Raw genomic sequence first — 17,832 nt, 5'->3', positions numbered from 1 at the left:
GGGCGGTTGAGTCAGACCTTGTTGTGCTGGTTGTATAACGTTGTATCCGATCAGACGCGGTATCAGGACCCTGCTGATGGCGCTGTATGCATCTTGTACCGACTTGCTGCGCGCAGCACCGGTGGTAGGACGGGGGAGGGTTATGACGACTTCGCGGAGGGCCATAGCGGGTATGGACTGGTCGACCGTGTTGCCGGTGGGAAGCGTAGAGAGCTTGTCAATCAAGACAGGCAGCGTCTTATCGCTGATCTTATTGACGAAAGGGCCCAAACACTTGATGGCTTGGTTCTGGACCTCGCCGTTGGTGTCGACCAGTGTTGTGAGGAGACCCTCGACCGTCTTGGCCGAGACGACATCATCGTGGAGGAGTAGGCCGGGGTGAGCAGTGAGGAGGATGTCGTGCAGGTCGCTCAGGGCCATGAAGCGGAAATCGGGGTCGTCGTCGGCGAACCGGGGCAGCAGCTGGGCGACATTATGGGAGGTGGGGTTGGGCGGGACTGAAGAGGGCGCCATGGCTGGTGTTTAGAAGGCCTGCAGCACTTCGCGCGTCTGGTATCACAAATGTGAGCCCGCCGTCTGAGGCGCGTGCGGTGTGGCGGGGCAGCTTTGGCGGGGTTGAAGGTGCTGTACAGCTTCAAAGGCGTGGTAGAGAGCGGGAGGGAGAGAGGGGAATCGAAAAGCTTGCGGGCAAGCTGCAGTTTTATTATAGGAGGGAGGCACCAGTGGCCGTGTTGAAGGGGGAGAGCGCTATGGAAGCTTTTGGACAATTGTTGCCTGCGTCGCTTTGAGAGCTCCAACCCGTGCACGGCCTCTGTGCAATGACAGGGTGTCAAAGAGCTGTTACAAACGCTTCAGCGGATAGCACTGTTTTCACTATAGTCTCTTTCATTTGCACACTATGATGAATTGTTCATGCGCGTATCCTATGAATCACATTCTGATAGTTGGCCCAGGACGTGATTGTCAACACCGACATCGACATGCTGTCTTCCTAATGTCGATGTAACACACCTCTCATCAGAAATTGCAGAAGAAGCTATACGCAATGATGGCTATGCGATAGCTCTGCAGCCTCACGCAAGTTCGGGACCTCCAGGAGCATTCGAGGTCGAGTACACGTGATGCGAGAACGCGGAGCTAGACCTCGGAAGCAGGGGCCACAATGTGACGTACCGATAATTCTGACTGACGTGATCTTTCTCTTGCGCGCATCCCAACTCCGAGTCTGCCATCAATTGCCCGTCGCGAGCTTCAATTCGTCTCTCTACAGCTTCACCATGTCTTTCATCAGGTCCTCTGCTCTCCGCGCTTCCTCATTGGCACGCGCAGCTCGCCCGGCGAGGTGTATCCGCGCTGCCGAGCTCCAGCCATGGCAACGAGCTGTCCAACGCCGAACCTACGCCAGCGGCCACGGTCCCGAAGGCGAGGCTAAGAGCAGCGATATCCCATGGTATGTCAATTTCGTTTCGATAATCAGATGAGCGCGAATGCGGATACGTAGCATGTTACACAGCCCTCGAATTGAGTAGTTGGGGCGTGTGGAAGTGCTATTCCGCTTTCGTAAAGCAGCCAAGCTGTGTACACATCGTGTCAAGCTCTATCAAATACCTGATACTAACCGATATATCCAGGATGGCCTCAGCCGTCGTCGGCACCGGTCTTGGTCTCTACGTTGTCCTAACCCAAGACACGAACCACGGCGCTGAACACCACCCCCTTGGCGACCCACACGGCGAGGGAGGTGCCGAGAAGACTGGTACCGGATCTACCGTCGGAGAGGAGAACAAGGAGGACGAGCCCGAGGAGGAAACCAAGGAGGAGTCCAACGACGATTCCAAGGACGAATCCAAGGAGGAGCCAAAGAGCGATCAGCAGAACCCGGAGAAGCCTACCAAGGAGAACAGCGAGGAGAAGGACAGCCAATCTCCTGACCAGTCCGACAAGGTCAGTGTATCAACATCTCCATTGCGCACAGGATGCTAACTAGCACAGCCCGACCCCCGCAAGGACGAGACCAAGAGCCAGAATGAGATGTCTGGCAAGCAAAAGGGACTCTCCAACGACAACACCCACCACACCTCGCAGATCTCCAAGCACGAAGAGAAGAGCAAAAAGGGCGAGGGCGTTGCCGAAACCGCTAAGCTGCAAGGAACCGTCTCCACTGAGCGTCCAGGCGCGGAGAACAAGGAGGAGCGTGGAAAGGCCCAGCAGGACAAGGACGCATAGATCATACCCTTATCTCGTCCCGATCCTCACCATACCATCTCGATTCATATAATACCTTCACGGCGAGCGCGCATTCCGCCGCCCTTGTATAGTCCTGAATCAAACTTGTCACCACTTCAAACATGACCATCATGTGTCTCACCCGCGACAGTACATGTGTAGTTCCAAGCACAGTGTCTTTGACTACGTGCCCAGTGCTATCATCACACTGCAACCATAGGGCATGGCTCGATCGCGTTGAAACACGTGAACAATCCTGGACCCGCAGTATCTGCGCCACCGGGCTGTGCGCGTTGTTCTTCGAACTGCGGCGTTTTCCAATTATGAGGAGCCTTTGTCCGGATGCAAGAGAAGGGCCCTAAATGCGACCCAGGAACGGTGGCCGAAAACGCGTAGTGGAGGGGAGGGCCCCGTGATTGGTCTGCACGTTGGGGCCGAGCCACCCGTAAGCGCCGACCGACTCGCTCCACAACGCTGTCACACCTCACCTCCAACCTCAATTGGCCAAGCCCGCGCCTCACTGCAAGTCTAAAAAGAGAGCCATCTTACGGCGGGAGCTCTACGAATCTGCGTCCACTATGCTGCTCGCCTATGACATGAAGCATGGCCAAGAGCCAACCGGAGCGATAGGCGGCTCTGATGCAGGGCTGCCTTTCTTTGGACCTCGTACTTGTGCATGTACCTGACGTGCAGCCCTTTGACCTGATATCAGACCTCCTGGCCCCCGGCTTGATCCCACCCATATTCCAGCTCACCTCCAACAGCTCATAACGACTGTGCCACCGGATGCTCCCGCTGACTCTACACTCAGAGTAAACACCGGTTTCACATACGATATAGTACACAACTCGTCTTCTCTGTTAGAAGCACCTTGTTGCAAGCGGACTTCCTTTGAGGACAATCGCGCATTATGGATCCCCGACAGCATGGACAGAACCAGCAGCTCCAGCCTCAAATGACTTCCCAGCAGCACAACAGGTTCTCATGGCAGCAACCTCTCGAGGATGATGCCCCGGCCTATACACAGCCGCAACAGCAAGCACCACAGCATCAGCCTCAGCAGTATCAACAACCTCAGCAATACCAGCAGCCGGCACAGCCTCAGCAACCTCAGCAGCCTCAACAATCTCAGCGGCCTCAGCAACCTCAAATCACCACAGATTCATCACGGCACTTCTCGTATGCGCAGACACCCGCAGAAATGCGTGCTTTCGTATACACATCTTCGCCGAATGATCCGCCCATGCCACATTCCATGCCCATCTCACTACCAACATCGCCAGTGGGATACACGCCGATCGACCCTCGCCCCCAATCGATGCTTGACGCGCAGCTCCCGATCAACCCGCCCCAATCGCAAACAGCTTACATACCGCCGTCTTACGCGCATGACGTTAAACCCCCCGTCTCGCCCAGCTCGCCTCAGCATGCTCCGCAAGCGCAACACTTTTCCTCAGTTTCGCCAATACCACAACCAGAACCTGTTCATCAGATACCACAGGTCGAGACACAGCAGAGCAGGCACGCCCGGCAGATGAGCAACCTGTCACCCATCAACACGAACATCCGGACGTATGCCATGCCGCCCATCCCCCCTACGCCGCCATCGGGCACGCATCAAACCTCGCCGCTACCACACAAAACACCAATGACCCCCATCTCCGCCAACTCGATGCAAAAAGAACAGCCACGAGACAATCCAACCTCCCCCACGCTCCGAAACTCGCCGTATCCGAACGAGCCCTATTCACCACACGGTTTCTCAAACCAGAACAGTAACTTCCATGCTGTCTTCTCTCCAGACGCCGCACACGGCCCCAACGGCCTCGATTTTGCTGCACACCAGCCAGGCCAGATATCACACCCAAACATGGAGCTAGAGAAATCACACGAATGGTCAAACGGCATCTGCGCATGCAGCCCCGACCCTTCAACCTGCCTAACAGGCCTTTTCTGCCCTTGCATCCTCTACGGCCGCACCTCGTACCGCCTGTCCCAGAAATCCGCGAAGAAAGACCCCACGGATATGCTGGGCCACAGCTCCACGAATGGACACTGCATGGTCATGGGCCTTTCCTGCGGGTTGTGGTGGCTATTCCCTATGCTGCAACGGACACGTATTCGGCGCGCGTATAAACTTGAAGGCAGTTTTGGGAGCGATCTGCTCAAGGGGTGCTGCTGCTGTTGCTGCGTTACTGTGCAGAACGAGAGGGAGGTTAAGCATAGAGAGGAGGTTAGCAGACGGTGGGCTGGGCCGGCGAGCACAGACGCTTATACGAGGACGGGAGGTATGGTGTACAAACCACAGCAATAGACACTGATGGCATAGAATTTGCGGTTGTAGCTACTTTCATTCAATGATACCCACGGTCCTTTTTTGCGTACTATAAGCATGCGCATTTGGTGAACGTAAATTTCAGGACAGCTCATACTACTTCTTGACGCTTTGAAGCAAGAGTGCGAACCGCTCGCTCGGACTTTGCCTAGGTGTTCGCGGCTGAGGTCTTCGCAGGCCGACTTCGCCTGACAGATCCACGGGTGTGGCGGGGGATGTGGTCGAAGCCAAGGGCGAATGTTGGATCGATTGCTTTGAAGGCGTGACCAAAGTACTGCTCTGCATCGGAGAAGAAGCGGATTTACCCGAAAACGTATTGGAGGGCTTTGTGGCAGGAGTTGCAGGTTTGGCAGGCTGGCGCATCTTCTTTGATGAGACTGGGCTGCTCGTGTCTTGCTCACCAGAGGTTGAATGCTTTCGCTTCAGCGAATCTTCTGCTCCACTAGGCTTCGTTACTGTCGGTGTGGGAATCGGCAAGACCTTGCGTAAGAGAAATGCCGGCATTTCGTAAGTGACAATATGGCTCAGTGCTTCGCTGATATCTGGTATCGGCTTGTCCCTTTGTGTTACGTATGCGGCTAGGTCTCGTACATCCAGTTTCGTGATATCAAACGCTTTGAACTTGACCTTCATCTCTAGAGCGGGGTGAGATGATGGGTCCGTTGCAGCCGTCTGTCGGGTGTTCACGAGAGTGAGGGCACACGGAGCAGTCCCAGGCAACGGCTCGTCCCATGCTGCAAGCATGCGAGAGAGCAGTATGGGGCCGACGTGGTTGAAGTACTTTTTCCAAAACATGTTGATTGGCGGACATGCTTTGAGGAACAAGTGTGTCTCACGAAGTGGATGGTCGTAGTCCACATTCTCTCTAGCATGGCCCCGGAGCCAGTCATCCGAATGTATCTTAGGTTGGTTGTAGAACTGCAGAAGTTCGTATCGTGGAAAGTTCGGAGGGACAGTGATTCCCGGCGCTGTCTTCTTAAAAAAGTTACTGAGGGTATTAGCGCCCCATTTGCTACACTCGTCTTGGTTTTGTCTGCTGCAAAGGCTACGACCGAGACTCGCTTGGGCTGCTTTCAAGGCATTGTCAGCACCGCATTTCGGAAGGCCTCCTTCGTTGTAGTCGCCGCCTGCAAGCATGGCGAACAGCACGCAGCCCTGACGATCTAGTCGGCATTTCTCCTTGAGCTTTTCAGCATGAACCATTCTAACCCGCTTCTCGTCTCTCTTGGTTTCGCCATTGTGCTGGGTCTTCTTTGACGTGTCTGTGCTTATTCGGTGATCGCGGATCCAAAAGGTACATCCAAACATCAAGCAATCAGAATCTGTTGACCACACAGCATCCACAAGACCAAGAGTTTGCAAGCGACAACACTCAGCTTCGGCTTCTCCAGGTGCCTCGATATGAGCTACTCCAAGCCCATCCAGGATCTCGTTCAATAGTGCACGTTGTTTGCGATCCACCCGGCGTCCAGCATCTCGGCCACGTTTTGGTGGAACATCTGGTCCATCGCTCACGAACACGAGCCGGATGTTCAAGGGAAGGATCTTGCAGATACGATGAAAGATACCCCGTTCCAACGGGTTACAGCGCGGCTCATCTGCGTCAGGCAGTTAGTCATCGACTCTAACAGTATGAAGAATCCCCAGGCTGTCTGACTCTTGCGCATCGCCTGTATCTGGGCTGGTGACACGGAATGAAATCTCCAGTCTGCTTCGTCGACCGCGATCTTCAACGGCCTTCCATATTCTGCATAGTGCTCTTCAGCAAGCTGTGCTATTGGTACAATCTCCTCGCATGCTTCGATTGACCGTCGTAAACTGGTGGTGAGGAGTCAACGTTATTAGTTGATCAAATCTCATGGGGAGCACATACCCCGGAATGCCCATAATGAAGTGGGTCAACCAACGCCCGCGAACGAAGTTAGTGCGGGACGAGACCTTAGTGTCGCGCACGCGTCGCGTTTGGCGGGAGCAGCAATGCAACTAGCAATGCCAGTAGGATGCTTTTGTTTTTGAGCGGCTCCATTCGAACTGCGTATTGAGTATAATAGTAAGTTTAGTCCTGCCTGGAGCGATTGTTGAGCGATATGACGCGGATTTTCGACGCGTAGGAGGTTATGGGCGCCGATGCGTCGCTCCGAAGCGAACCTGGCGATGAGATAGTCGATAGGTACTTCAGGACAAGGTACACCGAATTTCTTGAAGGACTTTCAATGCATCCAACGGGTCAATCGATAAAGGGTCTAGGTATAAGAAGAGAAGGGGGCTCGAGCCTGAAGTTCCTGCGACGGAAGCTACCATGTTCATCATGTCTCAAACGCGAAGACCCGAAGATGCCGCACCAATCGTGCGTCCAGGAATTTATCCCGGTAGCGACCAAACGCGGTATCACGTGAGTGAGCAATTGCGCAGATCTCTGAAATCTCTCCTCGTCAGCTCTTAATACCATACCGCCAAACCCGGGTTGCGCGATAGCGATCTGTAAGGCGGACAGAATAATAACAAGGCTTAATATTAAATTGTAAATTATAATATATTTTAAGAATTATAAAGTTTGTCTATTACTATAATATTAAGAATATATGTTATTTTGCGCATGTGTTAAAGATCTGTTAGATGTTAGAGCGTAATAGCATATTAGGCAAATATTAATATTAAATAGCTATTAGGCACATGTTAGCAAATAAATTATATCTAGCACCTAATCTATTATACAACACTAATTACTATTACAAAGATATAATAGGTAGGTTTTATAAAATAATAAGTATATAGTATATATTATTACTTAATATACAACTATTATCTATAAGGTATACTAATAATAATTAAGATTATAATACTATTTTATTATAATAAAAGCTAATAGATTTTAAAGCCTAATTTAATTTATTATATTACGTGCGTATTCTAGGTAGCTATTTCTAGGCTAGTTCTACTTAGAGATCTAGCCTATCTATAGGCGCGTATACCTACTAGCTCTCTTCTACACTTATAACTATAATAAAAATAGTAATACTTCTATTACGCTACTTTTTTTATATTCTAAAAGTTATAAAAGGCTTTACCTACGCTACTCTAGCTCTAGACTATACCTACTACTATAGACTAGCGCGTTTTTATTATAATACTATCTAACTTTCTATATTACGTTACTTTTATAATATTATATAATAATATACTAGTACTACTATATTATACTATATAGTTCTAAGTCTAGATAATCTCTACTTAAAAACATATAAGCTTATATTTACTCTTCTATAGTACGTAAAGTAATATTATAGTATACTTAGTACTAAACGTATTATTAGAAGTGCTAAGCCTATAATAAAGTTATAGTTATTTCTTTAATCTTTATAAAGATTATTATATACGTATAAGTAAAGATTATAGTAAAGAATTATAAGTAGTAAACTTTATAAAAAGAGTAACTTAGCGTTAATATTAAGTGCGCGCTTTACTTTATCTCTATTATTAGAGCTAGAAGATATTATTATACTAACTAGAGATAGAGAGCTTAATATATTATAGTATATATAAAACTAGTCTATTTAACTATATTCTTAGTGTAAATAAGCTAGCGTGCTTAGAATATATTAGTAGTATATAGTAGATTAGTTAATTTAAGATAGGCCTTCTTAATAAAGAGAGCTAGAGTAGTATTTTATAGTACTAATTTTAATATATATAAATCTAGTATAGAACTATTAAAGCTTTAGTTTAGTTAGCTAAGTCTAGTATTTTACTATCTTACCTTTACTTACTTTACTTATATCTAAATAGTTACTAATAGCTACTATAGTAGCTAATTATAATAATATTATATTTTACTACAACGCGTGTAGTTACTATAGTAAATATCTACTATAGCAAAGCTTCTAGATTACTTATTAGTATAGCTTACTATTCTTATTCTTATTTTTATTTTTATAACACTTTTCTATTTCTTTTCTTATTATTCTCTTAGCTACTAAAATGTCTATACTAATATTATATTCTATTAGCTAGAGATATTACTTACTATCTAGGTATTAGATAACTTTATATATATTACTATAGCGTTTATAATCTATATTTACTCTTACTTTTATTACGCCTAGGTAATAGCTAATAGTATAAGTATAGGCTCTAAAGCGCTGTAAATCTCTACTTACTACCTACTTACCTCTATCTCTTTTACTTCTATACCTACTTCTACTACTACTACTACTACTACTAATAATAATAATAATAATAATAATAATAATAATAATAATAATAATAATAATAATAATAATAATAATAATAATAATAATAATAATAATAATAATAATAATAATAATAATAATAATAATAATAATAATGCGTTTAATTATTATATACCTACTTCTAAGATTAAGATAAACCTAGAGAATAAAGCTATTAAGACTAGCCTAGTTAAGTATACACTAATAGTTTACTATTAGCTACTAGATTTAAATTATAACTAAAGTAGTAAACGCTTAGAAGTAATATTCTTATATTATAATAACTATAGCGCTTAATTATTATCTACCTATATAAGTTATAGTTACTTTAGTAGCTAAGACTACTACTAATAAAAAGTAGTATAATATTCTCTTAGCTATATATAGGTAAGTAATAGTAATAACTTAATAAACTCTACTAACCTTTTCTAGCCTACTACTAAGAAGGCTATAATACTTTATAAGCAAAAAGCGTAGCTTATATAAGCTTAATTACTTAATTATTATCTATTTATATAAGTTATAATTACTTTAGCTAGAGCTACTACTAATAAGAAGTAGTATCTAGCTAGTATAATAAGAAGTAGTATAATATTTTATATACGCTAGGCTTAGATAAGTAATAGTAATAACTTAATAAACTTTACTAACCTTCTATAGCTTACTACTACTAAGAAGGTAGCTACTTTTTATAAGCGTAAGGCTAAAGTTAATAAAAAGAGTAATAACGCTAAAGTTACTTCTAAGCTACCTATTTCTTTTCTCTAGCTCTATTCTTAGTTAATTTTAAAAGAAGCTTTCTTAATCTTAATAAGTATAGTCTACTACTAGCGCAGCTATAAAGCTTATTAGTCTACTAGCTAAGAAAGTAAAGGTCTAAGATATATAGGTTTATTAATACCTTAATCTTACTTATTAAGTATAATTATTCTTTTCTTTCTTATTAGTATAATATCTAATTAATAAATTATACTAATATTTTTTAGTTAGACTAATATCTACTAGATTAATCTAAGCTGTAATTACTACGCTAAATTATTATTTACTTTATTAATATTCTTATTACTTTTTATATAAATCTAAGCTACACCTATTACACTATTCTTTAATACTATACTATATTATTATTACCTCTTATATAAGTCTAAGCTATACCTATTATACTATTATTCTATACTTTATTAAACTTATTTATATATAAAGAAATATATAAGTTACTTTAGATATAAAAGCTATTACTAGAGGTATAAACTAGTTTAGAAATATATAAAATAAAGTTAAAGTCTTAGGTATAGAGTATTATAGTTAGAAGTTATATATATTAATAATATTATAGTTAGAAGATATTTATAGAAAGAGAATATTATTATTAATAACCTTACTTAAAGTAAAAGTTAGACTTTAGCTAGAGATAAAAAAATATAAAGTACTTAAAGTTAGCTAGTAGAGTTTAGACTAGCTTAGAAGAAGTTAGAAAAGGTTAGAATCTACTATAAAATTATAAGTCTATATTAGTAAGAATACTAGTAGATAATAAGGTATATTAAAAGAATTTATAAAAGAAGTATAAGAGTTAGTAATAAGTAGGTTTAAGAAGGCTAAGAAAGATAAGATATTCTAGGCTAGAGAAGGTTTAGCTAAACTTAGAGAAGAGTAGCTTAGTTAGCTTTCTACTTAGATATTAGAATATCTACTTATATATTCTAGCTTCTAGAGACTTAGCTATTTTTATATTTTTAATATTCTAGCTATTTAAATAGACGCTACTAGGTTAGACTTAGTTATTTTAAGTATTAGCTTAATAGTAATAGTAAAGGTATATATTTTAGTTAATTTAAGCTATAGAAAATATAACTAATAATCTATATAGAGTTAGACTTAGTTATTTTAATTTTTATTATACTAGTTAATACACTTATAGGTAGTAGTAAAAGCGTCTACTTTAGATAATTTAGGTTTTATCTTAGCGTATTAATATAAAGGTTGTTCTAAGATAACCTAAGAGTTAGTTCTTAGAGAGTAAGTAAGTAAGGTAGAATAGGTTAGTATACTAGTATAATTAGAAGATTAATATAATAGTATAAGAGTATAATAGTATGTTTAGTAAAATAATATAATATTATAAGAGGTTAAGAAAAAAGTATAATTTTTAGATTAAATACTAAAGTCTTATATAAAGTTAAATATACTAAGCTATAAGAGTTTAGTACCTAAGCTATATACTTAATAAGAGTTATACTTATAGATAAGCGTATAAGTAATTATAGATAAGTAATAATATATCTTACTAGTTATTAGCTTAACTACTTATACTTATTAATAAGTACTTTATATAGGTTTAGTGTTATCTTACTTATAAATAAGTAGTTATATAACTATAGTATAGTTCTATACTATAATTTTATAACTATAACGTATAATTCTTTAAAGTAATTACGCTAACCTCTAAAGTGCCTCTTAAGTTAAATTATAATACTATTCTTCTTCTCTATAAATTTATTCTTAAATTATATAACTAATTTATTATTCTATTAATAACTAAGGCTTACTCTATATTATAAGTAAGGTAGTTGTTATATTCTTTTTCTACTAACGTTACTTACGCCTTAGCTCTAAAATTATTTAAGCTAACTATTCTACTAAAGCTTTTTATAACTATTATTTTTTTAAAAAAGTTACTTATTTTATTATACTAGATTCTTGTCTAAAGTATACTAAGTACACTTAGTTAGGTTAGACATATATAAATATATTCTAGAAGTTCTTAGACTATACTTAGAAAAAGTACTAAAAAAAAGTTAATAATAATAAAAAGTTATTAGTAGTAGTAATTTCGCAGTTACTATAGAATAAGAAAATTTTAAAATAGGCAGAGAAATAAGCGCGTAGAAAGGCGCTTTACTTAGCTTCTAATATAGAGGTAGCTAGTAAAACTAAAGTAGTATAAGATATTAACTATTCTACTTCTTCTATTAGTATAGAGTTCTTGCTAGCTATATAGACTATAATAAGGTTAATTAATACCTCTATTACTAGGTATAGTACTTCTAAAGGTGTAATTAGTAGTTTATAAAGTTTATATCTAGCTTCTATATATTATTACTATTATTATATTCTAACTATTTAACTAGGTACTCTATTCTATTATTATATTATTAATGTTTAAGAATTTATTTAACCTTAAAGACATTATCTTCTTCTATTTTAAAGTAAAAGGTTTTCTAGAGTAATATCTTAAAGTCTACTAGTTCTAATATACTAATATAGAATTATAAGTAGATTTTTATATTAGGTAGAAAGTTAAGTATAAATATAACTAGTCTCTTCTAGTTGTAAATTAAAAATAGTCTAACCTTAATATTATTAAGCTTTTTATTAGGTTACTTAGTATAAAAATTTTTTATAAGTAAATAAACTTTATCTCTCTTCTTTAGCTAAGGTACTATTTTTTATTTTTTATTAATATATAAAATATTCTAGCGTTATACCTTTTTAAGTGTTGCTTTAAGTAACTTATATACTATCTTTAGCTTATTAGTAGTAGTAATAGCTACTTTTATCTTCTAACTAAGAAAAGTATGTATAAAGAGATTTAGGTATCTTTTATAGTTTATGTAGAATAGAGTCTATTCTATAGACTTAGAAAGCTTATTATTATACGCTATCTATGCTATAGGTAGTAATAATACTTAGTTATTCTATTATTTATTAATATAGATACGTAGATAGACTTTTATTATATAATTTATTTACTTAGTCTATCTATCTATCTATAAATAATAAGCTATTAATAGCTTTCTCTAAGTTCTAATAGTAGCTAATAAAGTAGTCTAGAAGTTTAAAGTAAAGAGCTTATCTCTATTACTAATAATTAACTTTAGAATACTATAGTATTAGATAATATAATTATTAATAATATATATAAGCTGCACTACTATAAAGTTCTTATAAAAAGTAATATACTTAGCTTACTTTATAAAATAATCTACTACTATAAGAATAGTGTTATAGAATACTTATATTATAAAGTCTTTTAAGACTAGTAGGCCTATAATAAAGTTTATAGAGATATCTAACTAAAGCTAGTTAAATAGCTCTATTATCTGCATTTCTCTATAGAGTATATAAGTACTATACTTATTTTTCTAATAGTCTACGCACTTAGTAATAAAGGCTATAATTTTATTTTTTATATATAAAAACTTATAGTTACATTAAATAAGTTCTATAGTTCTAGTAATACTAGAGTAACTATATATAGAGTTATTATAGTGTTATTTAATAATTACTTCTTATAACTCTTCTAGTACTTTACTAATAACTTATAGTATTAAGTTTAGCGTCTTAGCTAGTCTTAATAACTTATTATTATTAACTTTAAGTATTATAGTATCTATAATAGATTTAGCTTCTATAATATTATATTTATAGCTAAAAGCGTCTACTCTACTATTATCTTTTCTAGGTATATATATAATCTTAAACTTATATTAGCCTAACTTCTCTAACTATTAAACTTATTAGTAGTTAAGCTTCTTAGTAGTTATAAAGTTAACTAAGTTCTTATAATCTATAAATATTATAAGTTCTAAGTAGCTTTTAGCGTATACTCTCTAATATTCTAGATAAGTAATAATAGCTAGAAGCTTCTTATTATAAATATTATATTATTCTTTAGACTCTAAGAACTTACGTAAGTAATAAGTAATTAGATACTATTTACCTTTATATAGCTAACTAGCGCAGCTTCTAAGTATAAAGTCTAATACGTTAGTTTTAAAACGTAGTAGCTATTCTAATTAGAATATATAGAAGTATAGTAGTATAATACTTATATTCTTAAGTATCTAGAATACGTTTTCTACTTTCTTACTCTAGATAAAAAATATATTTTTTTATATTAGCTTAGTTAGAGAAATAGTAATCTTAGAGTAGTTCTTAATAAACTATTAGTTAAAGTTTAGAAATTCTAAGAAGAATTATATCTTCTTAACTAATATTAGTTAAAGCTATTTCTTAATAAGCTTAATCTTTTCTTTACTTATTTATACTCTATTAATACTTATAATATAGCCTAAGAAGAGTACTTCTATTATATAAAATATATACTTTTTTAGCTTAATTTATAAGTTATACTAGTCTAAGCACCTTAGTACTATGTAGATATATTTAATGTAGTTTTCTTTATTCTTAGAGTAGATAAGAATATTATCTAAGTAAGTAATAATAAAAATGTCTAAGTATATTCTTAATATATTATTAATAAGTGCCTAAAATGTTGCTAGAGTATTTATAAGCCTAAACAGTATAATAGTATATTTATAGTATTTATACTATATATAGAATACTATCTTTTATTCTTTACTTTTCTTTATTTTAATAAAGTAGTAGCTATCTCTAAGATCTATTACTATAAAGATCTTAGCTTTTAATAGTTAATTCTATAATTCTATAATATTTAGTAGAGAGTATTAATTCTTAACTATAATATTATTAAGCTTCTAATAGTTAACGTATATTCTTAGTAGTTTTTCTTTCTTCTTTAGAATAAAGAGTATTAGAAATTCTACTAGTAAAGTAGAGAGTCTAATATAGCCTTTCTTTAAGTTATTTACTAGCTTCTTTTTAAAAATATTAAGTTCTATTTCTAATAAGAAATAGATTAGTCTAAAGAGTAGTTTCTTTTCTTCTTTTAGAATAATTTTATAGTTCTAATCTTAGTACTTTAGTAAAGTATTACTATCTACTACTTTTATAAAGAGATATTTAAATTCTTTATACTCTTTTAGAATACTAGAAGTTACGCGTTTCTTTTAAACTCTAACTTTATAATTAGGTAATTCTCTTTCTATATCTATTAAGTTAAACCTTTATTTCTTAAAGACGTTCTTAGTTAAGGTTAGTTACTTTACTATAATTATATTAATCTTTCTCTTATCTACTATTAGCTTTATATAATATATAGGCATACTTATAGTTATATCTAATCTATAGTAGTTAAATAAAAACTCTTTTAACTTTTAGTTAATTTATAGGTTATATTTTTATAACTAGAGTAGGTCTAATATAATATTATAGATAGCTAATCTAAAGATATCTAAGTCTAGCTTCTTCTAATATCTATAAATATTAAGCGTTACTTTAGTAACTTTGTAGGTAATCTCTATTTTACTTAGCATAAGTTGCTTATTAGTAATAAATAGAGTATAACTCTTCTTCTTTCTATATAGTTTAAGTCTAGCTTAAAATACTATTTATATAGAGATATAGCTTACCTAAGCTTCTAAGTTTATAAATACTTTTATCTATATTCTATTAAGCTTTACTAGAAGCTTAATAAGTTCTAAGAAGTTTATACTATTAATCTTCTTACTAGCTTCTTTTATTAGAAGTCTTAGTCTAAAAAAGCTTTTCTAAATCTATAGAAATCTTTAGTAATTATATATTTATTATAGTTAGAGTATAAGTAGAAGTACTAGTTATCTTAGTTATACTTTAATACTAATTATTCTCTAATATTCTTCTTAAATACTAATTATATTTAGAGAATCTCTTATAAGTTAACGTATCTAAGAAAATAAAAAGTAGTTTACTTATTCTATAAGTATACTAGGCACTTATTTATAGTATATTTAAACTAAGACTATTTATACTTTAGCGTTATCTTATTTAGTCTAGAGTTTTATTCTACTCTATTCTTATTACTATAGTAGATTAGATAGAAGTCTATAATATATATTATCTATAAAAGTTTATTATATAAGAAGTTTCTATAGTCTATCTAGTACTTAACTTTAGTAAGGCGCTTCTTTATAAGTTACTTCTTCTTAGACTTTAGAAGTACTATTTTAGCTTTCTCTTATTCTTTATTTAAAAAATAATATATAGGTTAGTTCTTTTATAATACTATAGTATTTATAGTCTACTTATATATCTTTTTACTATTATAGCCTATTTTCTTAAGTTTCTCTAAAAGATTATAGTATTTATTAAACTTTTTAAACTTATTAAAGAAGTTCTTTAGTTTAGAGAATTCTTTTAGTAGTCTTTCTAAGTATATAAGTAGTGTATTAATCTTAAAATCTAATTCTTTAAAGTATTAGATAATAACTTTATTATTACTAATTATAGAGTTCTTATAGTTCTTAATAGCTTACTAAACTTAGTCTAGTTATTTAGAGGTAAGAATAATATTAATAATATATAGTAGAAGGTTTTTCTTATCTTTTATTACTTATTAGAAGAGGTAATAATAGTTCTCTTATATCTTAGCTATAATATCTAGAGTTTTATAAGTATACTTAATATTAAGTTTATTAAGATATTATAGTAGTTAGTTAATTTATAATAAAAGTTAGATTATCTAGTCTTCTTAAATGTATAGTGTAAGTAGTCTATTATTATTTTTAAATAGCTTTATCTTTCTAAACTTAGTCTAGTTAATTTCTATAACCTCTCTAGATTTCTTAGATTTTTTTTTAGAGGTGCTATACTTATCTAAAGAGATATCTTCTTAGGTAGTTTTATTAAAAGTTATAATAGATATATTACTTAGTTTACTAGTTAGGCTTTATAGCTACTTATATTAAAAATAGTAGTTAATACTCTATACTACTCTTTAGTTATTAGAATCTATAAGTTATAGAATATTTAGCTATTATACTACTTTACCTTAGCTCTTATAGTTCTATGCTATATAACTTAGCTTACTATAGACGTAGTAGTTAAAGTTCTTCTTTTTCTTCTACTTCTTATTATAAAACTTAGGTTATTTAAGTTCTTTATTAAGGTTATTAAAGTATATAGGTTTATAGCTATTAGTAGCGTATAATTCTAGAATTCTAAGTATATAGCTTTATTAATATTCTTAGTTAGAGTATAAATAGTAAAGTTTAAAGTAAACTTAGGTATTTCTATTTATATTCTCTAGTACTTATATTTTCTATATAAATAGTTATTTTTCTAACTTTAGTCTATAGAGTTTATTATTAATATAAATAGCTTTATTCTTAAGTTTCTAAAGCGTACTAATACTAGACCTACTTCTTATAAGTTCTATATATACTTAGAGTTTAAGACCTTACTTATATATCTATATTAAAGCGTTATTATTTTATTTAATAACTACTTAGTACTATTAGAATAGAGTAGTATAGTTAGTAGTAGACTACGTTTAGCGTAGTTATTAAATCTTCTACTTAGTAATTACCTTCTTCTAGTAAAGTAAAAAGACTTTGCGTATTCTAATCTTAAAAGTATTCTAATCTTTAACTAAGTATTTATTATTATTATTCTTAATAGCGTTATTTATATATTAATAAATAATTAGCCTAGTCTACTCTCTAGCGTTACTCTATAGAAACGTAGTAGCCTAGATAACTATATTATTATTATTAACTTTATTACTTTTAAGGTAGAAGTAATAGTTAACTTAAAGTAGCTAATCTTTAAGCTTATAGCGTTCTCTATTATAGATATTAGACTTATTACTTTTACTAGTAACCTTTATTACGTAGAAAGTAGAGGTATCTATCTTAGTATTACTTATCTTAAAAGTATTTAAAGTATAAAAGTTATTTTAAGATAACCTAAGAGTTAGTTCTTAGAGAGTAAGTAAGTAAGGTAGAATAAGTTAGTATACTAGTATAATTAGAAGATTAATATAATAGTATAAGAGTATAATAGTATATTTAGTAGAATAATATAATATTATAAAAAGTTAAGAAAAAAGTATAATTCTTAAATTAAATACTAGAGTTTTATATAAAGTTAAATATACTAAGCTATAAAAGTTTAGTGCCTAAGCTATATACTTAATAAGAGTTATACTTATAGATAAGCGTGTAAGTAATTATAAATAAGTAATAATATATCTTACTAGTTATTAGCTTAACTACTTATACTTATTAATAAGCGCCTTATATAAGTCTAGCGTTGTTTTGCTTATAGATAAGTAGTTACGTAACTATAGCGTAGTTCTATACTATAATCTTATAACTATAATACACAATTTTTTAAAGTAATTACGCTAACCTCTAGAGT

At 34.7% G+C, this 17,832-nt stretch overlaps 2 protein-coding genes across 2 annotated transcripts; one reads left to right on the top strand and one right to left on the bottom strand.

Moving 5' to 3' along the window:
• Window positions 1–1,277: 1,277 nt before the first annotated feature.
• On the top strand, window positions 1,278–2,226 carry J4E93_002177 (uncharacterized protein; the record flags this gene model as incomplete). Its single annotated transcript, XM_049340124.1, has 3 exons — window positions 1,278–1,450; window positions 1,632–1,944; window positions 1,993–2,226. 3 exons carry the CDS (start codon window positions 1,278–1,280, stop codon window positions 2,224–2,226), a joined length of 720 nt encoding a protein of 239 aa, XP_049202446.1.
• A 2,431-nt stretch (window positions 2,227–4,657) lies between these two features.
• Window positions 4,658–5,869, bottom strand: J4E93_002176 (uncharacterized protein; the record flags this gene model as incomplete). The annotated part of the gene is made up of 1 exon (XM_049340123.1): window positions 4,658–5,869. The coding sequence occupies one exon, from the start codon at window positions 5,867–5,869 to the stop codon at window positions 4,658–4,660; it is 1,212 nt and encodes a 403-aa protein (XP_049202445.1).
• Between the last annotated feature and the right edge of the window lie 11,963 nt (window positions 5,870–17,832).

Source organism: Alternaria ventricosa, assembly GCF_023758065.1.
Source record: "Alternaria ventricosa strain BMP 2768 chromosome Unknown scaffold_3, whole genome shotgun sequence".
NCBI lineage: Eukaryota > Fungi > Ascomycota > Dothideomycetes > Pleosporales > Pleosporaceae > Alternaria > Alternaria ventricosa.
The sequence above is the reverse complement of the archived record's forward strand: the minus strand, read 5'-3'. Positions and strand labels throughout refer to the sequence as shown.